The sequence below is a fragment of the Lineus longissimus genome, chromosome 2 (assembly GCF_910592395.1).
Source record: "Lineus longissimus chromosome 2, tnLinLong1.2, whole genome shotgun sequence".
Taxonomy (NCBI): domain Eukaryota; kingdom Metazoa; phylum Nemertea; class Pilidiophora; order Heteronemertea; family Lineidae; genus Lineus; species Lineus longissimus.
Genome location: NC_088309.1, coordinates 6,432,165 through 6,455,198, shown reverse-complemented (window position 1 = coordinate 6,455,198; position 23,034 = coordinate 6,432,165). Strand labels below are relative to the sequence as shown.

General features: G+C 40.2%; 1 protein-coding gene across 4 annotated transcripts in view; it reads left to right on the top strand.

Moving 5' to 3' along the window:
- Positions 1-23,034, top strand: part of LOC135503598 (small conductance calcium-activated potassium channel protein 1-like) — a 120,453-nt gene that overhangs the window by 5,508 nt on the left and 91,911 nt on the right. For 2 of the 4 annotated variants that reach the window (XM_064797213.1, XM_064797216.1), the window contains exons 3-4: positions 17,199-17,287; positions 17,372-18,861. In XM_064797213.1, the coding sequence (XP_064653283.1) occupies positions 18,022-18,861 (840 nt within the window). In that variant the 5' untranslated portion in view covers positions 17,199-17,287; positions 17,372-18,021. Of the gene's footprint in view, positions 1-2,932; positions 2,956-6,227; positions 6,306-17,198; positions 17,288-17,371; positions 18,862-23,034 lie in introns of those variants that run through there. The other 2 variants (XM_064797215.1, XM_064797214.1) reach the window with 2 other exon arrangements.

The following is a 23,034-nucleotide window of genomic DNA, read 5'->3' as shown; positions in this document are numbered from 1 at the left end:
ATCTCACGAATGTGTTCTAACATTCCTTCCTCGAGGGGACAATTATTGATAATTGAACGTGGCTTCTTGTACAAATGTACCAAGGTTGGAATGGTATGTTGTGTATTGCCTTCTCAGCTCCTTGGGACGAAATAATTCAAGGCGAAGATAGATTAGACCATAATAGGAGGACTGTACCCGTTGGTCAGACAGTTATCGTAGAGAAATTAGCTAAATATTCCTGGCACTCGTCTTGCCGTCTCTGACAGATTCGGAGTGCTTTTCTAATGGCACAGTCTGGTGTACTTTTGGCAATTTGTCCTGATGTGAACAACCTCTACATGTTTAATTTGAAAGACACGAGAAAGGATTGAAAGGAGTGGGCGTCCTTTTACTTCAGTATGTTTGTTCTCCGGTTTCATTAGTAACTATTCTTCTGAATGTGTTCGGCGCTTTTCCAATTTTGTTTCAAATCTTGTATGCAGATATCAACAAGCGCATTATTCGTCATTTTTGGCACGCTGCGCATAACTTCTGGCGCGGGAGTCGTTTGGCGATTCCCGAGTGCTGTCGGCGACGACAATAGCCGCCGATGATGTTGCCAAGTCTCTGAGGTGCTGCAAAGATCTTGCTAAGTTGAAGCACTTCTGCAACTTTTTTTGGGCAGCATACTGAAAACATTGATGGAGTTTGACAATCATTGTGCTACGAGAATTTGTTCAAAAAAGTCTGGCTGGTGGACAATAAAATCTCAGTGTCTGATGAGACACCCTGGCGAGACTTCGACTGTTGGTGATGTTTTGGTCATGACATATCACGTTACCACTGCAGAATTGCGCAAAACAATCTGTAACGAATCTCATATGTGTGCCCTTGAGTCTTATCCTCAGCAGCCAAGCCCCTTGTTCCCCGTCCGGAATTCGACGCAAATGGCTCTCCCAAACCCATCGTGTCATATTCATTGCCTGGACGACAGTGGTCCTATATCATGCACCATTGAATAAAACATCAGTGACACTTGGCTGTAATCTACAATATTGATTTAGCTGTTACATCCCGCTCGACCGGTGACAAAAAGTGGCCATCTGGCTCCAGCCGAGGATATTGTGCTATTTCTCTTTCACTTTGCTTGACGTTAAGAGATGCTGGAGAAACTGTATTATTGTAAGGGATGTTGACATTCCACTTTTTGTTCTTTTTGTCGTGGGCACATTCACCCTAAAGGACTGATTCCACTAAGAACGTTTCCCGCTTTCGTATCCGCTCCAACGCTTTCATGTACATGCGGTAGAAATCATACCCGCTGTTGCGGTTGGCGTCTTTTGATAAAGGTCCGAATATGAATAACCCCGATTTAGGTACATGTATATACATTTGACGCTAGTTGCTGTTGTTCGCAATGAATTCTTCACAAAACGAAACGATTATGACCCTTTTTATGCATTCGTTCTTATCTCCTGCTTACCTCACTAAAGAGTGCATCCCCGCCCCCAGGCCCTGAGAGATTTATTGCGGTTGCCGGGATGTCGTCTCAGTTTACTGGCACAGTGATTCCGTCTTCCGCCAGTATAGAGGCATTGGATAGAGAGAAGGCGTTCGCTAAACAAACTACTGTTGATACATTTTATCATCGTTTCGATTTAGTACTGTCAACACACTGATAGTTTCTCCCTACCAAAAAGAACGTGTTTTTTTTCGCTGTCTGCCAGAGAATACTGCCCCACCGCATTAAAAGCTAAGCAATAGAATAGACTTATGGAACGATATCATAAACTCCTTACATCGAACATGATGATCAATACTATCTGCTATCACCAGGACAGATTAGAGGACAACAATAATTAGTCTGATTAACCAGCAGACCATTAAGAGCACGGTTGGGCGCCGCATGATCTAATCCTACCGTGGGTCATCATGGAAACAGAAGATAAGTAATAATAGAAGTCAGGAGAAAGGCAGTCTTAAAAACTAGCCCCATCATCGATCAAAGCAGATATATATTTATCAGTGTGTGCCCTTCTCAAATCGTAGCTACATGATTAAATATTGGATAATGATATAGAGGAGTTCAAATTCTCCTTTCAGAGGAGGAACGTTTTTTAACATGTTGGTTCCTGACGCCACCGCCGCTTACGACGGTGGCGGAGAGAAGTAAGATATGAGTCTGACATGACCAAGGGCCCTTACTATGTATACTAGTCAATTGAAGATGGCCAAATAAGCCCCTTTCCTCCTGCCTATAGTCCCCCTTAAAGGTTATACCGGAAATTCGTAATATATCATGCCGGCATGTTTGATTCTGAATTTCTTCTCCACATGGTCTGCTTCTTTCTACTTTTTTTTCCTTAAATAATTTTCTCTCTACCCTATACTGCTTTTGAAAGTACGACGGGAGCTATGTTCCTGTGCTATTTACATATAAGTGACACTGCCCTCAAAAAATGTTTTCTTGAAAAGGGACATACATCGTTACATCGTTACATGTACATGTACCATCATCAAAGACGCCGGATGCAAATCGCTAGTTATTGCCCTGTATAGAGCCATCAACTAGGCTATAAACCACCCAGAGTATCCACAATTTAACCAGCAGCTTCCATTAATCTGTCCTCCAAATGCACGAAGTTAACGGATACCTTGTTTGGACTCATCCCCATTAAATGCTGAAGTGCGCACTCTAACATTGCTGGCTCTAACCTCTAACCATGGCCTTAGTATACGGCACCAGTGGTTTATCGCATTGCATCGCATTGACTTATAAGACGGGTTGACTGTCGCAAGTCAGAGAGAGACCTGATGGAATTTTACTGCCGCGTCCTTTGTTTTATTACGGTGTGTTTGTGAATAATTGATAGAGTCTCACAAGGCTCCTTCAGGATTGTTATCCAGTTACTGTGTTGGATATAACAATTGTCCTGAAGACATTTCTGTTTTCATTTCTTATAGGATTGGACTTCACCCATTTGGATTTCAAAGGTCGGTGTGATTTCCGCTTTTCCTTTTTTTCCGTTAAACAACAAGGTTTTTGGTCGTTCAGAATTTGAAATTTGAAATGTAGATTTGTAGATAAATTTCAACAGTGTCATTGTCTTCACTAATATAAAAGCCCTGTACATGCCAAGTTCCACTCGCGCTGGGGTGTCTAGTTGTTGTACTGCGATCATGTTTGCTAGTTCTAATTTCCAGCAGGCCATACGTAAATAAATTCCACAAACGAACGTGGCATCGACTTTTGTGCCATGACTGTTGTACGGCTCTTGTTCCATTAATGTCGTACGGCTCCTGTGCCATGATTGTCGTATACGGCTCCTGTTCCATGACTGCTGTACGGCTCCAGTTCCGTTACTGTCGTACGCCCCTGTTCTACGACAGTTTTTTCGGATCCTGTTCCATGACTGTCCTCAGTACAGCTCCTGTTCGATGACTTTCATACGGCTCCTGTTCCATGACTCTCGTACCGGCTCCTGTTCTACGCCAGTAAACCTGTGATAGACCAGCATCCTATCCAGAGGGAGTAATACTCCTATATTGCTTTGTGTTTGGAACTATTTTGTGTTGGCAGTGAATCCTCAAGTCGGGCCATTCCAGGCAGTATCAAGGCAAGACAGGGCTTTTTGAGATCACAATATACGTACAAGTATCTTCTTAGGTTGATCACAATATACGTACATGTACCTTCATAGGTGGATCAATAATACAGTGGTTTGGTATTTCTGGTGTTACCTAATTAAGGACTTCGTTATAAAACTTGCATATCAGTTCTCAACATAAACCGAGATACCCTGCCGGTGATGATCCCCTCCTCAGTTATAAATCAATATCATGGTGTAAGGATATCCTATTAAATGATTATTAAGATGCCACCTGCTGCCAGGTGTCATGACAGGCCAAATGATCTTCGACTGAAATGGAGAGGTCGATATGTATATTGTCATCAGTTCACAGGTGGTCTTTGGGTCTCCATGTCTCACCTGCTTTGGTGACTTTGCACCCGTAAAAATAAATTTGTATGTGTTTTTTTTCTCAAAAACTAAAGTAAAAGACATTAAAAGAAACCTTAAGAAAGTCGGTTAGTGTGCCATTTTTCGGTGTTAGCCGTCATTTCGGATTTGAAACAAGGCGGCACCAAAGTCACCCGGAGTGTGCGGATTAGAGGCCTACTTTCCTAAATCTTGCCTCCAACTGCGGTAAAAACATCAAAGGAACGTATTATCTAAATGTGATTGTTTTAAAAAGTATATGTAATCCAGTCGTTTTTGGAATTTCTTTGATCATACGAATAAGGCAAAGGAACAAGTTGTTTTTTAGGGTACATATAAACTGCGCATGAACCACAGGGCCGAAACAAACGTCACGTGTATGTAAAAAAACAACAATGTTCATAGCTTTAAAACAGCATATTCAATAAAATTATTAGAAGTGTGACTATTATTTTTGTAACAGTAACATCATATCGCGTACTCAGGGCCTTATACCGAAAGTATTGTTACCATGGTAATGGACGAGTTACTGTGGTTACTTAATGTTCTCTTAAAGGCACTGAAAAGAAAATACTACGAGAAAGGGAAAGTATTACTGGCACAAGAATCAGAGGAGCCTCCTAGCCTAGTGGTTAACATTTCTTGCTACCACGCAACATGGCCTCTGTAATAACCAAAAGTGATACAGAATAAATTGAAATTGTAATTGAAATTCTAATGAAAAATCATAATATCAATTAAGATTCCGCCTGGTGTCAACATTCCATAGAAGTTGTAAGTTATCATTCATAGCGCTGGTTATGTTTTTAATGTGCATCATATAGCAGGACCTCTTGGGAAAACTTGGATATGAGATATGTTGGTTTTTCATCCAAAAATGGTCTCCAGCAGGACCGCATATTCTCCAAACAAAATCGTTGAAAAATCGTTGAACTGCAATGAACAGTGCACTAGAACGTGATGTAATCTTAGGCCTGTCTGAAATCCACAAGCCATGTCCAAAACTGCCTCGCTACACTGTCAAACTCGTTACTAGATATTAGCATTAAGTGTGATACTGTGGCGGTGCATGGTGGCAAACAAGGACATTATCCTCCAGGCCAGTTTAATCCGACGCCCGAGTTGTCACTTTGATATAGGATAGATATCAAAAGTGTAAGGCGAGATAAAATAACTTGAACACGTGACATCTTTAGTCTTTTCAATGAAAATTTACTGACAAAATATTTGCGGAATTGAGATACCACTTAGATGATGAAAACAGATATTCCAAATTCTTATCATACTAAAACCTAAGTCAATTACATTTTGCATTAAAATCAAATAGAGTAAACAGAAATTGGATTTCCAAACCCGCTGTCGGGTATCCCCCTGCAGCTATTGATTAGCATTGCTGAATAAAGTCACGCTAACAGACATTTGAAATAGTATTCCTTTTGTGATAATGATATAAACATCAACACGTTTGTAGTGAATATCTGAGTACAAAGAGAACGCGGTAAAGAAATTTCTTTTGAAAAATCTATTCATAGCAGTTGGTAATAAGATCTGAAGGACGTTTCTCTGATCAGTTGCATTATAAGAATTCAGACGTTTAGTTATTCAAAACGATTGCTTCAGGAAGATAATGTAACATACGTCCACTGACACAAATGAATGCAGCATGTTTTTTAAGCTTTTGAGTTATTCAGCCAACACAATGCACCCAGGAGAGTTTTTTTCGGTAAAACAGATGAAACCCAATGTTGATTGTGAAAAACTGTCGAGGGTTATGTGCATTTTCGTGTTGGTCAAAAAATATAAATGCTAAGCTCAAAAGAGTGTAAACATGTACTCGTAAGTTGTTAGAGGATCAATATATATTTATAGCAAGACTTAATTATAAATCTCATCTTTGTTCACAATCATGAATTATTTAATTACTTCGTGATCCAACATTGAGTTTCAATTCATAATTTTTATTTATAGAATCAGTGTCAGTTAATTTTGTAACAATTGAAATTTTTCTGATAAAAAAAATATTCGAAATTCCCTGTACAATTCATTCTCTGTGACAGCGTCAAATACGCATATAATCGCAATAAAACAGATGTAATAAAACAGCTACTAATGTACATGTAGATCAGATGCAAATTCATTACATTGTTGTACTGCTACAGATGGTGAGAGTCGTCCCTGGATATCACAGCATAATGCCTTTTATGTCCTCGCGGACTAGGCCTATCCCATGCTTATACATAATGAAGTTTACATCTGGTATTTATCAGGTTGTAATTCAGATAACCTGAAGCTAGTCTCACTCTCGATTTCTACAATTTCTTCGAGTGGCTGTACGAGCTAGGAAAGGTAGGCCTAACTGTTGCTATCATTTGTCATTGTCGTATCCGAAAGAATCGCGTATCCGTCACTCAACAACCGTAAGGGGTTGTTTGGGCAAAAGGGCCAACCAACCTCGATAATAAACTTCGTCTGCAGACCGCGATATTGCAATGGGAGTTACCGTGACCATGCAAATGTCTTTCAAATTTGATGGAAATACTATTGCACCCTGGCGGGTTTCTCTCAAAATCGCCGCTGCTGGCATAACATTTTCTGGCCTGGAAGGCTCTCCATGCTGAAAGAAAACTTTTATTTCGATCTCTCTTTTATTTTGCACACACATGTAGCGAAGAACTAATTTGTCTGATGGATAACTCGTCTGCGTAATGTTGATGGTATGCTGACACGCACATGTCCAATTTGATTCTCTTGGGCCATGTCTGAAGGAGATCGTACACTATGTATCTTGACTCAAAATTCTGAATTGTAATCTGTCAGATTACAATAAGGCCTGACACGTTTTCCAGGAGAACACTTTAGATTGCTGCAGTGGCACATATTTACAACATGATGGTATACGTTGGTAACATGTAATGTCGCTAAAGGCGGATAATTCCGCCCTTCAGTGTACAATTGTGTGCATTTCATAATATCAGCAGTGTATGACTGGTCATACACTACTGTTATGAGAATATTGATAATTTTTTTGTCTTCTCGTGCTGTTAGGATTAGTTTAAATTGAGATGAGATAGTATTTAAGCTTGTCCTCATGTCCTCTTCCATAATGGACAGCGGCAAGTCCATGGCATAAACTTGAATGATTTTTAGGCCACATACATCTTCTTGTAATTCATTATTGCAAATCTACTAATTGAAATAATAATTATCCTGTTCTCCAAGTAATACCAATTTAACTCGTTTTTCACGTCATCTGTCATTCTAAAACACCCTGGTATCATTGTCCTAATATCTCGTTTTCTAGGTAAAATGCATTGCACCTCGTTTTGGGCGTAGTGGATTTTGGTGTCGCAAGCGTAATTGCTTTGAGGTACAAACTTGAATAATTGTAGTGGCAACATTCCAATGCATATACCACACCATGTATGTTGGAAGTACTTTTGTGATCGTCTATCAGGATTAAAGGCCTACGCCGTTCGTTAAAATTTTGAATTTGTAATTGAATTAAAAAATTTCCAATAGCGGAAATTCGTACTAAATACAAATTTAAACATTGCCGTTGTGTAGACGAATATACAAATACTATGAATACCAAGTTTAAACAACACTACGTCATTGTGTATAAGTGGATTTCTATTTAACTGGACCACCAGTAATTATGAACGGTATAGCCCTTTAATGAATCGATGCAGTGTAAGCTATGTAGTCCTTGAATATGTGGAATATAAAATTCATCGTTACATTTGTTGGGTTTTTGATGACCAACAAATCCTTTCTGATGTTAAACAGTTTGTAAAATATCCATTTCGTATATCATGAACATATTGACGTATATCCTTTCAAAGTCATCTGATATGCTGCAGCTGAAACTTTTGATTCTAAAATAGAAATGTGTGTACATATACACCGTAATATACGAAATGGGATATCAAAGTTGACCCGCCAATAACCATGTAAATGTACACACTCACAGGCTATTCTTATTTTATCCAATGGATGTTTGCTAATTTTGTATCTACTGCATGGATTTATTGGTTGGGCCAAAAGAGGAGCACAATACGCCGAGTGGGACGAACATCATCAGAGTGAAGATTTTTCTGTTGCGCTTATAACGGAGCAAGCCTAGCTGCTACATGTTAGTACATGTATAATACTTGTGTAGGCCAGTAGTATCTGAGCTACTGCAGGCTACAATTGGCCTATTTAGTATGGTAATGAGCGGACTAATTAGCTAATTAGGGCTATCCTTGAGTTCCAAGGTCTTAGCTAATTAGGGCTATCCTTGAGTTCCAAGGTCAAGGGCCTTGGAACTCAAGGATAGCCCTAATTAGCTAATTAGACCGCTGATTAGCATACTAAATAGGTCAATTGTAGCCTGCAGTAACCCAGATACTACTTAGGCCTAGTTTTGAAGTGGAGAATACCGTTATGGCTCCAACCTCTTACATGTAAACGATGGAAACCGATTGTCTGTAGTAATCCCATTTGGAAATTTTGATTCGCCATTGCATCTCTGTGCATTCTCGTGAACATACGTGATTCTATTAATTTACATGAACTACTCATTTACTTCCCAACGAAAGGCCACGCGTGTTAGATGCGAGATTCCCTCCCTCTCCCGCCATCGCCGAAACTGTGCCTTGAAGGAATCACGTATCCTTTCACAAAAAGATAAATAATCACAACCAGCAATCACGCCACGTGATTTTCTCTCTCGAAACATCACTTCTCGAAACTAATTTAAGCCTGCCATGTCTTTGGCTCGTCTAGTAATTACCTCGTAATTAGTTCCCGTCGGGCAATATCACAGTGCGCAATGTAAAATGGAGTCGGGAGTATACTGTTGGGAGCCGAGTAATGATGCATTCCGCCTGGAAACTCAAACACGATATTCATGATTACCAATTGGTTTGTTGAGAATCGTGCACCTAGTTTCAAAATTTGTGTCATAAACATCTATAAATCCGGATCTTCTTGCTTGACAGTGTTCTGCGTTTACTGGTTTGAGATTGAGAAAGGTAATTTCTCCAATACCTTGAATGATAGGTCAACATTCCTAGTTCAATGTTTCATCCGAGCTCCCGGTGTAACGTTTTTGGTTGTTTTCCATTTCAGTGTTTCAATAAAATACGAGTAGACAGAGACCGTGTGACTGTTCTCTGAAAACAGATGGGAAATCATGTTAATCTGTCTTTCAGGATTCACAAACAATAAGGAGAAACACTCACAAATGCCTCTCACCTGCGAAAAAGTTTCAAATGTACGTCCCAGTTCAGAATGTCTTGGGATCCTATCATGCTCGGATTATGGTATAATGGTTGTTTAGAGGAAATGACGGTCAATTTCCTAGAGGCTAAAGCACCAAATAGTACCTTTGTTCCCCGGACATTTTATCCAAGGACACTTCAGACTTCTACAGCAGCTCCTTTTTTAACCTTGTACACATAGAGTAATTTGATTTCATTGGTACCGGTATGGTAATAGACCGTTGAAAGGAACACAGTCGATCTGTTGAATGGTATGGAGGCCTAAAGGTCATGAGATGACATGGTGACGGTTACGTTATGAATGTACTGCACAATCATGGCGGGACCTCTACTTTCGTCGGGTGATTGCCAAAGTCCTTCAGACAGACCAATTTCCAAGTTATTACGGTCTGACACAATGTGCCTCTCCAACATTGAAATATCGCCGTGTCACTGAGCAAGTTGATTTACAGACGGATATCACATCATGTATTTCTTCAGCGCACCTAATTGCTTTCTAATAACTGCTATTAGTGTGACGTTGATAATCGGGGTTCGTGCAGACATATTGCTAAATAACGGATATTATGTTGTGTACATACTTAATGATACCACTGTTAATTGCTTTATGATAATCAAAAAGGTGATTCTGTACAGTGTACGTCTTCACGATTCCTCAAAGGTTGATTGACACATACACGCGGTTTCATTAAGAATTTCACATGTTTTACGAAGGTGGGTGACCAGAGCTTACATTTAGAAGATGTTATACCTTGGAAAAGATATACACCATATGAAGGTATGAATCGTACAAAAAGCAGGACAAATGACGTTTTTTCTATAAAACTTCCTTGGTAGGACTAGAGTATTTCTTTGAGAAAGACTCTGGTAGGACCATTCCCCAAAATCTGCATCTCCTCGTGTCAGCAGAGTCTTTCTTTAATTGTAAGATTCTGGTGTCAGCAAACAATTTTTTTTTCTGGATAGGCAAAAGCCATAATAAAGCGTAATAATGATGATGATGATGTACGTGTGTCTATACCTTCGAGGGATTGTCGTAAATAGGACAGACTCCCAAAAACCATTGTGTACATTTGACAAGTCGTTGGAATGACCGTGAAAACATGTCTAGATATGCATGAAACACCCATGAATGTTACGTTGTATACCAACTAACACCTGGAAGGTGTTTTTATTGCAAATAACAACGCTCTTTGCAATTCAAATAAGGCGCTTTCCAATTTATTAAACTTTAAGTTTATAGCGTATGACAGTGGCTCGCATACAAATGGCCATCACCTGTTCATTAAAATTTCGATGGCGTTGCATGGCGATGCATGGTGGGTAATGAGGATTTTATTGCCGGGACATATCTCGGGAATACACATAGGACGAAATAAGGCTTCTGCCAGTGTAGACAGACTAGTTGTCTTGATAATAGCAGAATCTCTCTATAATTAGGGACACCATTCAGTAGCTAACATTCTTGGTCAAATGCTGTCTTTGGTATAGCGAGCTGAGAGGTACCCTGCTTAGAGATGTACACTCATCACGGGAGGTTACATAGTTTATGTGGTAGATACATCGGGGGCTACTGAATCAATTAGGTCAGCCATTCGATAGTTAAATAGTTGAATATTTGAAATTTGTAATTCAATTTCAAATTTCAAATTGTGGAAATACACGTACATACTGGATATAATTTTCGACAATTGCGTTCTATACATGTAGAAACCATTATAAGTAGTTCCTGCCTATAATAGTCTCCCTATAAAGTACATTCGTTGTAAGGTTACACTGAACTATTAAAAGAACCAGTCAACATGGCCATAATGGTTACTCACTGGCACTAGATAAAGGTACCACCAGCGATTATCGACGGTATATCAATTGGTATTGTTGCTGTAAAACGAATCAAATGTGCCATGGCGGTCTTACCTCTTTTGAAACAGTTCCTGTAGTCAATTACGGTTCAGATCACTTCAGAAAACATCAGAGTGTCTGAGTAAATAGGCGACGAGACGTGATTTCCTCCAAATAGAGAAAATCTGTCAAGTTCTATAATACGCAGTGATGAACTGACTCACTATTCATAAGTTAGCAGTTAGTTTCCTCACGTTTCACGCCAGAGCCTCCCCAATAGTGTTGTTGACAATAGCTGCGCATCCTTACGATAATTCAGTTATCAAGCTTATGGCACTGGTGCGACAATTCCTTTGAGAGGGATATAATTCTATTGCGAGACTTAATATGGGAGTGACTTCAAAGTATTGGATTATTTCTTGGCCACAACTCCTCCTGGAAGGGGTTTGCTTTGCCTACATGTTCAGAAATGGCACGGTCACACGTCTCGGCGAAAAGGGTAATTTTAAGACATTTTCTTGGCTATTTGGTCTTTAGGCCGCGGAAGCCGGAAGGCTTTCTCAAGCAGCTGCTGTATCTGAACTTTGAAAAGCGTTAGTTCGTGAAGAAATCACAGCACTATTTGTTGGTTCATTTTACAATATTTGGACACAGATTATTTTTATTAAATTTACCATTAAGCGCAAATTTTCTTGTGATGTATGTGTGGGCGTTCGCCCAGTGCTCCAACAGTGTTCAAACAGCACGACTATCCAGGGCAGACTGCTCAGTAATTAAGCTGAAGGTCTGCCTAGAATACCCAATCTTGGCAATGTTAGGAACTGATTCCCGATGGTGATACTGCATTATGCATCAGCAACTTTTGGACTTGACGTTTGCTGGCCCCAACAAGATTGATCATGTCTTCCTTGCACTATTTTCGGTATCATCCATTAACCCGAACTGTTATTTTGGTGTCACTGCGCGAATCAGTCGAGATGGTGAAAGAACTGGATCGACATTGTAATGAAACAGATCGCAGCTACTCTTAGAGAGAAAGTGCTAAACAGCAATGTATCCAGGCGAGTACAACACTTAGCACTGCTCAAAATACCACAAAACCTAGAATATTGCTAAACGTACAATTTAGCTCCGCAATAAATTAAGCTGATGGAGACCGCTCTGCTATCTGTTTGAGCCTCGATTGCGTTCGATCCAGAATATCCGGCGGGCAAAAGGATCAGAAAGCAATCTGCGGAAAGCCATAATGAATCGATGAAAGTATGAATGACATAAACACCTAATACCCTTCTCGATTTCAGGGGTTCATTTTTCTGTTTAGGTTTGGTCGCATCACTTTATAGATTAGCTGTCTATCAAGAACCTAAATGTGCTTTGATTTATAGGTACATTCGCCTGAGTTGGTTATATTTGACATGTTTAGCTGTCATCACGCAGCAAAAGAAGAGGTGAAGAGCGCTCATAGTGATTTCCCAATATTGGTGTCTCAATTGTTGTAATGTGGTGCGTCACATGTTATCGGAAGTAGGGGGTCATTTCTACCAAGTTTCAAGTTCAGGTCAAGAAACGTGCCTTGGTTACACACAAACGGCCAAATTTCGCAATTTGATTTCTGTGACCTTGAAAAGTAGGCCCTATAGGTCAAAGCAAAACCCCGCATGATATGTGATGTATCTTTGCTAGGAGTACCTACCATTACATTTTATCGAAAACGAGTCATGTGGTACGTCATAGCATCCTTCTTTTGACGGAGCCAATCCAGTACTGTAGATTCGTCAATTCGTGATGTAAAAAAATAGTGTAAAGATTTCTCTGCAGGGTTTAGGCACGCATCTCTCAACAGTCTTTGGAAGGTGAGATACTTAACATTTAGAACTTTCACGTTGAGAGGCGGCTGCGAATATCAAACACCTGTCGGATTAAGAACCTGTTTACTGTTCTACATACTGTTATGTTTTACGTGAAGAAGCCGAAGAAAAAATTGCATTCATTCCATCATTGGTACTTTGGTCTTGTTTCTTCAACATAATGACCATGCTGAGGTTTGCCATAGCCAATAATTGCTGCCTCATCAGCAGATTGTACGGTGCATTTTACACCGAACTGTATAAGTGTATTCGTGGCAAACACATGACCATTTTGTAACCTGGTTACTGTAGGATGGGCAGTTTACTGAGAAAATCCCAGGGCAGACGTATAACACACTTCAATCGATGATAAAGCCTCATACATTTTCCCTCGGCAGTGTGAAATACTGTTATGATACAGATTGCAGATATGGCTTCATAAATCGACGAGAGTACCAGTGACATCTCCAGAATATTACTAACGGCGTTCATGTATCAGCGTTCTAAATCAAGACTTATCATACCTAAGGTCATGTCTAATCTGGTATCGTGTGAGTTATCAGAAATCATGATTATAGGTTTTGCCAGGATGAGTATATATGGTTGAGCATTGGATGACACTCATTGACAGAATCATCATGTATTATGACGGCACCGGTATCAATCGGTATAACCGTACAGGGTAATACTTTTGGAATTGGGTTGAGGACTACATCATCAGGGAGACTATACATATGCACAGCAGTTTATACACTGTTGATATGTACATAGGAGCGACGTGGGTGGAATCAAGTTACACGAAGTCGCCGATAGTGGTTTCTTCTATCTCACCATATAGCGACAACATTTTTACTGAGCACTTGGTTAAACAAGAGCCAATTCTCTAAGCTATTATGTGCGTATTCATCACCCGGAGACCACCAAATCAAATTTAGTCCTCGTCTTACCGTGAAAATCATCTTGGAGAATATTGACATTCTCTTTGTGGGCAAAATGACCCATTTGGATTTTTTTACCCAAAATCACGGTCAAAACCCGTTTTGGTGACTCCTGGAGATCTGCGCCCCTGGACTGACGCGCTGACCGTAGCTTATCATTGGTCAAAGTAACCCAGTATTTTCACCGACTGGGTAATCTCCTCTCCAGAGGTGAAACGAGATATCAGTACAACATTAGGCGATTAGCGGTAGAGTATGATCTATTAATCAGGATTGTATAACCCTTATACACTGCTTAAGTGACCGCTGGTATTATCCTTATCCCGCAAGAGGAAACCACGGGCAGGCACTGGCTGTAATGGAATCAGACCCTTAACGTGAAACGGAAGACAATTGCAAAGTACGAAGTATTGTGCATCCTGTAAGTTCATACATGAAAAGCAAATCGATATCGACAAACGGCGTTATATTAGTTGGAATCTGATCTCAGGGCGCGGCTCTGTTGTCAAATTCGAAGGATGTTGATATTGCCTAGCGAAGTACCTACCTCTGCCACCTGTCTTAAAAGATAGGGAGCGACCGTGGCAGATTTGCAAAAACTCATTACAGTTCAACCGTAAAGGCTGGTCTACACTTGCAAACAGCTCCAGGCATTCGTTTGCAAACATCACAGTCTAGTAATTAAACGCCCAATCTGTGGCTTTTGCATGTTCGGGTTGGACGTCATTACCATCCAACCAGAATCCAAATAAAGGAAAAACAACAAAAACTGGCAATTGTAAACAAGTGTTTTTCTTCGAATAGCTGATGAAAAGAATCAGTCAGTCCTTTTTTTGTACACTTTACTTTTGGTTGTTGTTGGTGAACTATATCTCCTGAAGTGAGCGGGAAGACAGTGGTTCATTCCCCGCTGCGGATCTATCTCCCATCCTGTTATCCTGCCATCCTTATCATACCCATATCTCATCATCTTCCTCAATTCTCTTCGCTCCAAGTTCAAATTACTCTCAGCGCCCAGCGCCAGCTAGGAGAATTATCAAGCAATGCGAAGATACAAATCGATATCATCACATGCTTGAAGGCGTTATGACGTTCAGACTGTATAGAAGTTGATGATCTGAGACTACTGAGTTTTCATTCCAAGTCGCACTACATCTAGTTTACTAGTATATGCTATGCCATTCAGCATTCAGCGTTGAATTTGGATTGACTATACAATAGTTGGGCGACGTCAGGTTGCCCAGTGGTTATTATGAGCCCTTGTCATGTCAGGCTGTATTCTCACCTTTCTTATGCGCCCGGAAATAATGAGTGGCTGAAAAGTCTGTTGAAAACGGCCTTTGCTGACCGAAACACACCTCTTGGAGATCCTCTTCGAGACCAGGGGGCCTGGAGGGATATATACCCCGCAGAACATAGCATCCTCTTTATAGCGGGTGAATATATAGGACCAAGAACACAAGCCACGCACCCAAAGGAACGTTCATCTCTTTATCAATTATTCATATTCTCTATTGCCATGATATCACATGCAATTCGAGCGTTTAACGGAAATTATCTGACAGTTGAGTATTCATCGCATGGAATAAAAAAACTAAATATTGCATGTTCTGCGCCTACTGCAGGGAATTGGAACGAAATGAAAAGAAAAAAAAACATGTTTGTTTTATGTGCTGACTTCGTGGTTCTGAGGTGTAGAAATTATTTGACATGACAGTAATTTTTCACGTTGTCGTCGATAGGAGTCCTTAAGACTACGTCTTGGCCTGGGTTTACACGCGAGTCACGCTGACGACACATGTCACGTTTATGATGTCAATTGTCACGAACATATCGTTCATTTACTCAAGCTTAAAACATGACATGATGTGACATGAGGGCGAAATGTGACACATTCATATGACGCCAATGGAGCCCAATCTTTGAAAATGACTTCGTTCTTCGTGTAAAGCGAGTGACAATATGAACTTCATGTAAACCCGTACTAAGTGTAATATTTTTAAATGTCCTTGGATAGAGAGTCACACGGTGTAATTAATGGTGGTTTTGCCTCAGAACCGTACTCTCAGCTCATCTCTTGCTAAAAACCATTCATTCTTGCACCTTAGTCCACCCTAGTCATTACCAGACGGCGCGCCGGACATTCAGAACAATTTCCCACCATAACATCGATTTTATAGGTTTTGTCAGTATCGCTGTTCCTTGGTGTTCAGACACTTAAGGCCATAATGGTAAAATGTGATACTTTCAGTGTGCTTCAGATATATTATTAGATTTTGACAAAATATACATGTTTCATTACTTAAAAACTTTAACTTTATATCTCTTGTCGCCTGCGACGGCAGGAACGCATTGATGGCAGGAGTGAATTCTGAAAAGGCCCTGTAAAATTCATATAAGTTGAGAGATTTCAGAATAGTACATGAATAGTGCATGAATCCCTGGTGAAGCTTCTTTTATCTTTATACCTGAAAATAATGTTTCAAATTAAAACATGATTTTCAGCGGGAGGTGGCTACCCTAAAATGATAATAGATAATTATAAAGTTACACAATGTACAAAATGTAGTTATAGCGCTCCCGATAACCAGGAGGTCCAAAATCGCGTGTTAGAAAATATTCGATTTTTCTGCGCAGAAACCTCTGAAGGTCATGGATTGTTTCAACATCCTTTATTTCTTATTTACTTTACTTCTTACAATAAATGGCAATACAGTTTTTATTGATGATGTAGATAGCATTCTGTTTTCGAATTTATTGCGCGGGTCGCTTAATCAGAAGATGAATTAAAAAACATACAGGTACTGGATTGGTAATATTTTCGGGAAGGTTTTCAGATGACGACATTACTCAAAACAACAGCGCTTTTTAAGAAGTCTCCAGACTTTCATTAAATTCTGAAACTGAGGCAAGGTAGTCCATTAACCTTTTCCTAATGTAGGCTACACATCCTCCAAATTCCCCGAGGCCTAATGGACGTTTTGTTTCACCCCATTAATACAGGAAAATATGGCGCGGTAACAACCTAAGATAATGGCATTCCTTGAAGAACTGCACGCGGCTTTGTCAATTTCAGCTTCTTTCGAGCGTTGCTGCCTTAAAACTCATTGATTGTGTTTTCTTACATTTTATCAACTGCTATTGCCGCGTTACTTCATATTCTTTTATCAGACTTATTTTGGATTCGTGTAACCCTCGCCGTTCAGGTCATAGTTAACATGGTCAACAAGGCCACAATTTGCACTATAGTCGTTAAGGTGATGGATCAAGAGTTGTTATCCTGAACCACTGTCATCTGGCCACTTTGCCCCGTCGTGGCAATACTATTGCTTTCTTTTGATATTTCAGAATGCCTCTGTGGAGCCACTTGAGAGTAATAGAGACCCTTTCTGGTAGACATTTGAGAAGAAACCCGAGAACGATTCATAAAGATTCTGGTAACTGTTAACATATTCATTTTCTCCTCGAAAATCGAAAACTTGCTTAATTTTCGTGATCTTCTTAATTTTCTGTACTTTCAGATGTGTGAACAACTTACCAGGGACTACGCAGTTAAACCGGAATCAACTCCTTATAAACAATGCCTAATTAACAATACGATCTTCACCGAGAGTTAAGGCCACCAACTATTATCTTACGACAAAGGAACAATTTGCTTCCATGCTACAGCTTCATTGTTTTCGTGCTTAGCGACGATCCCAACACAGTATTCCTCGTTATGAAACAAATGTATTCCTTGGATATTTCATAACGTGATACCAGAGTCGCCCCAGCGATTACAGAGCGAACAATTATAGTTAATGCAAGTATTATCCAACGTGTTCATATTTATCCCCATCAATTGTGGAGAATCTCTATCGTATCGATAATTGGTCTCACCTTAGTGACATTATTGGTAACTCGAACAGCAGTCGACTCTACCATTCTGAACAGGGGTTAAGCTGGACCAGTAGCAACAATTATATCATGAACTGACTCTAATTACATTACATATACTAATAGCTATGATACAACATAAATAATAGACAGAAACTGCGTTAAAATTGAGTTATCTAGATACATTACATAAACAAACGACCGAATACAATGACACACTAGCCCCATAGTGCGAGCCGAACGATATGTAAGGACACCTCTGATTGGTCGATGGTGTCATTCCGCTTAATGAAAAATGTCTGTTGTATTCGTCGCGCCAGCCAATGAGAGCACACGTATTGATTCGACCGAGGAGCTTTTACCTGAGAGTCTATCAGATTTCAATCATACCAATCCGAATTATTCACAAGTTGCAGATGACATCGCGCGGGGAACACCGCAACTTTTTAACACCAATTCTGACCCGGGGATGGATACAAGCCTTACTGATCCGGGAGGTAGGATAAATTCAGCATATAGCTGCCCTGAAATAGAATTGCAAAACTACAGCGTTGGCATGAGTGGGAAAGCTACATCAAGCGATAAGGCACAGCTGCCTCCGTTAAAGCAGATGTCGCAATCTAAATACGAGAAGGGGAATATACCCGAGCAAGCCGTGGCACAACAGACTGATGCTTCGCTCAAACCGGACGAGCCGAACTCTCAGAAACAGAGGGCGGTTGCCCGAGAGAGGAATAGAGACCTGGAGACTAAGGAAGGGAATATCAGTGACATTGGGGCGGATTTCATGCGGGTTAATGGAGCGATTCGGCATTTCAAACAGTTACAAAAGCCCGTGCCAATTACTCAGAACGTCGGCCCAGCATCGACGCCTAAAATGAGCTATACTTCTGAGGATGCAGGCACGGCATTAGTAGGTAATAGCACAGAATTCCCTAAATATATGGAGGACAAACCAAAGCTTAGGCATAAGCCTAATGTGGGGTACCGGTTGGGCAAAAGAAAAACTTTATTCGAAAAACGACGGAGGATATCCGACTATGCACTTGTCTTCGGCATGTTTGGAATAGCAGTCATGGTAGTCGAGACGGAATTGTGTATGGCGCAGGTATTTGGACCAGACAATGCGTGCAAGGTAAGAACTACTTTTCAACTGAACTTTACAGCTAAGTTGTTTGTCCCGTGTCTTCAGTTTAAAATGTCTTATTGTCATATTGGCTCGTCAAAATTGTCATTTCCAAGAGCTATTTGCGATGTAGTGTAACATGCTGTGCCATTTCACCTTTTGAAGATTTCCAACCCCGGGTTCAAACTCTTGTCTTAACTCACTGACGAAAGCGCCCCTTACTGGGGATCGATTCAGTCTCAACTGGCCAATTAAGACTCTCCTCTCAGTTGCCTTACCCACGGTAACGTTACCAAGGAAACCGATAAAACGCGCTCTGTTTCTGAAATAACCAATTCCATGGCGGACGCGGGCATGTTGTTGCTTGATGATAAAAAAGGACAATCAACACCAGGCGGACACGTTCTTTTTCATGGTTTATCACCAGAACCTCGCATATTGCTAGGAGAAAAAGTGTTAGTTACCACGGACCTACATTTACTTGTAAAGGTGCGTTGGGGTACGTACATGCTCATGTAGATGGTTCTGAAGATAAGCAACTAAATCTGTGTTATTGTTGAGAAGCCATACCCTCTTCGTACGCATGGACAATATTGAATTTCAAGAATACCGATAGCAGATTGGTGTTGTTTTTTTAAAATTCGGAATGTGAATGCGAATGTAAAAACGATAGAATTCGCATCATTAACTGGGTACACTCACAAAGATCCATTAAAAAATCACCATACTCGTCAACGTGCTGCGCTTACCGTTTTGAACACCATCATGTGATGGGGGTGCTTGAAGATTTCTTTACATTTGCTGCGCTGAACATGCTGAAAGAGCGTTTGAGGTGTTGTAAATAAAGGGGAGGTGAATCATCAAAGGTAATAGAGGCGTTCTTGAAAAGGCTTCTTGATCTTTATAACTGAGTGCATGTATAGCCGATGACGCGTTACGATTTAAACCTTCCGGTCCGTCGTCAAGCATTTTGCGTAAGCGAACGAAAGATCTTCACAAGTTTGCTCTACTGATCAGTGTGATCAATGGCGCCTCTTGAAAGGTTCTTTACGTGTACGCTTGCTTTTCATCTTGGAGATACGTTAGAAGAGGCTAGAAATGGAATACAAGATGTCGCAAATGATAAACGCAAAAAACTTATCGGAGTCTAAAGGCTTAGGTTTTGACGGAGAGGGCACCGGTCGACATGGGTGATAACATCATTAACACATTATCCTGCATCAATAAATTCAGAATAGATGCAATGTAACCTGTTGCGAGATTGATACTATCAATTCTGCATAATGAAAGGTCACTGAAGTACGTGTGATTCATGTACATCGTACATACATCCTCGGCCTACTGCCAATACTCATGTAAAAAAACACGACCAATTGCTTTGTCTCGCATAAAGATCCATTTCTGCCAAATGCACTTAATTTTTTCGAAACATCACACTAAAGCAAACGTTAAAAGTGATATCATGTCAGTATGTATGGATAAATATTGTACAATAATATTACACCACGATGTAGACTGTCATTAATAACGCAATATAAAACATAGAAAATTGGTCACATTTATATATGCCATAGTTCATTGATGTAATAATGGCGGGCTATGGGTCTGGCTGTGACATTTATCCAAGGGTTTACATGTACACCAATGAATGTTATCACATACATGTAACATCTCCATAGTGAAAAAAGCAGTCTGACAAAACGTGTACAAAAATGATGGAGTATATCGCAGGTAGTATATCACTGTGTGCACATCTGGTGCCTTGTGTCAATACGTGTGTTATAAAAGGTCGAGTACATTATTACGTGCAACCAAAAACGTACTATAGCCTACCTCCGTGCACAAACGCAATGGAGTAACGCACACAAAGAATATGAAGTCTCGTCACATAGGAACGCAAACTCCTAGCAATATCCCATCTCAAAGTCCACCAGCAGCCTTTGCCGGTTGTTTTACGTGTCAATAATGAAAATTCATGAAGATGACCCGGAGACACCATTGCGTCAAAATCGCCACAATAAGATGAGATAGATATATCCTCATCTTGCAAAGTAATGAATAACATTGTTGATGATATACAATTTCTGGTATATATTTTTGATACGGCATCTAGCTAGGAATATGCAGTGCACTCGCTTTGAAACAGCAGTAACTACATGTACGTACGTTTCTTTGAAAGCAGACCAGGATGAACGCATTTTCACACTATAAACATGATAAATTTGTTACAATTTGTGCCAAAAAACAAAGCTTTTGATTATTATTGACATTAATAATTGATAATTGACACAGATAAAGCTTAATTTTCTACTTAATAAAGGGATATTATGGAGCCGGTTTTGAATTCGGGGTTTATTGGGGGAGTGAAGCTTATTATTTCACCAGTTCACTCTCCCTATTGACCGTTGTATTAGAGAGTTACACAGAAAAATGTACTTTTCTGTTTCACCTGAACGATGAGGGATACGCCAGAAAACAAGAGGAGCATGTTTTGTAGGTGCTTCCCTATTGCAAAGTCACGGTCTCCCCAGCTGGCTATTGTGTGGAACACATGAGATGTGGGGAACGTAAAAAAACTTACACTGGTTGTTATGGCGCCAATAACCTAACAAACCATACACTAGCATACCTTCTTTTCTAACAGACCGAGCACCTTGCCACCAAATTAAAGAACAAAACATAAGAAATCTCAATGCCTTGAAGAATTAAACCGCTTTACAGCATCTGAGATATCAAGTCGCCAAGTTCAAATAAGAGTTTACAGAAAGAGTAGTGTTTTTTAGATTGGCTAAAGTATGGAAATCAAAGAAATTCTGGGTACATATCACGGCGCGGCGGCTGTTGGCGTACAGAATTCCAGGCTTCTGTGTACATTGTGTATACAAATGATGTTCAGTGGAGACCCCGTGCTGATCTGGCACCTTTTTATACCAGCAGGAACTCACTTTACCTAGGAAACGTATGGCTATGCCGTTCTCTGCAACTCGTCACCTTGCGAGTTCAAGTGAAACAAAATGTTCAAAATATCCGTACCGGTTGAGCTGCTTTTCATCAAGATAGTGCACGTTAATGCGCACAGAGAAGAACAATGTACCTTAAAAAATTCGAAGAGAAAGGTAACCCGAAAGGTTTTTTTGCTGGGTTACTTAGAGATACTATGCTTTTGTTTGGAGATTGGTCTCTGTTAGGACTCATATCCGATGAAGAGAAATGGAGGTCCAGTTCCAACGAGCATGTCAGGGTTGTAGTGCTGAACAGCCAACTACCCGGACTCGTTAAGGGTTATCGTGGGGAACATCATGTATGCGCTCCACGTGCATTGATTTTTTTCGAAATGTAGATAATTCCATATCTAAGCAAAATGTAGACGGTACTAGGTGGGACATAAAAGCCAGCCACTTAGCAATAAAGCATCGGAGGGCTATTGGTGCGGGTTGTCTTTTTTCTTGACTCCCAGTGTCAAAGCAAATCGATATAACAAATACTCTTGAACGACTGCGAATACAAGGCTCTGTCGACTCACTTGAGTATCAGAAATATAATAGGTGTCATGTACGAAAACAGGTCTGGACAAATATGTTTTTTAAGGAAATACAGTGCTACAGAAGAAGTGGTTTCGCTGACGTGTTAACAATGGCGAATGATAGGAAACACGTCCATGTTTTTTTAGGACCTGATTTTCTTTAGGAAAACATTTTGATCTTGGGTTTCTTAAGTTGCCATTTTTTTGATAAATTGGGAAAATGCCTTATGCTGAAAAGCAGAGTATCTAATGACCACTGCGGCGAATAACTGTTTTGGTTTAGTGAATAACAAACTGCGACAATGTCGGGAAAACAACAAAAGAATTAAAATGTAAGTTAAACATCTGTCAGTGTGAGGGCGCTTTATATGTACTGTATGTACGTCTGTACTCTCTTAAAGTGCTTTAAATTTATTCCCCAGCCTAACCCAGAAATCTTTCCGTAGAAACCAAGAAGCGCTCACACTCAACTTGGCAATTTCGGATCAGTCGAAAGCACAACGTGACAAGTTCCACTGGAAGAGTCTCGAACCCCAGACCTTCCCATCACAGGTCGTGCGAACACGACATGTTCATTTCACATTACGGTGATCCAATCAGCATCGAAACCGTAATTTAACCTCCTCATCTAATCGTCATTAGTAAAGGTTCAAAACTTA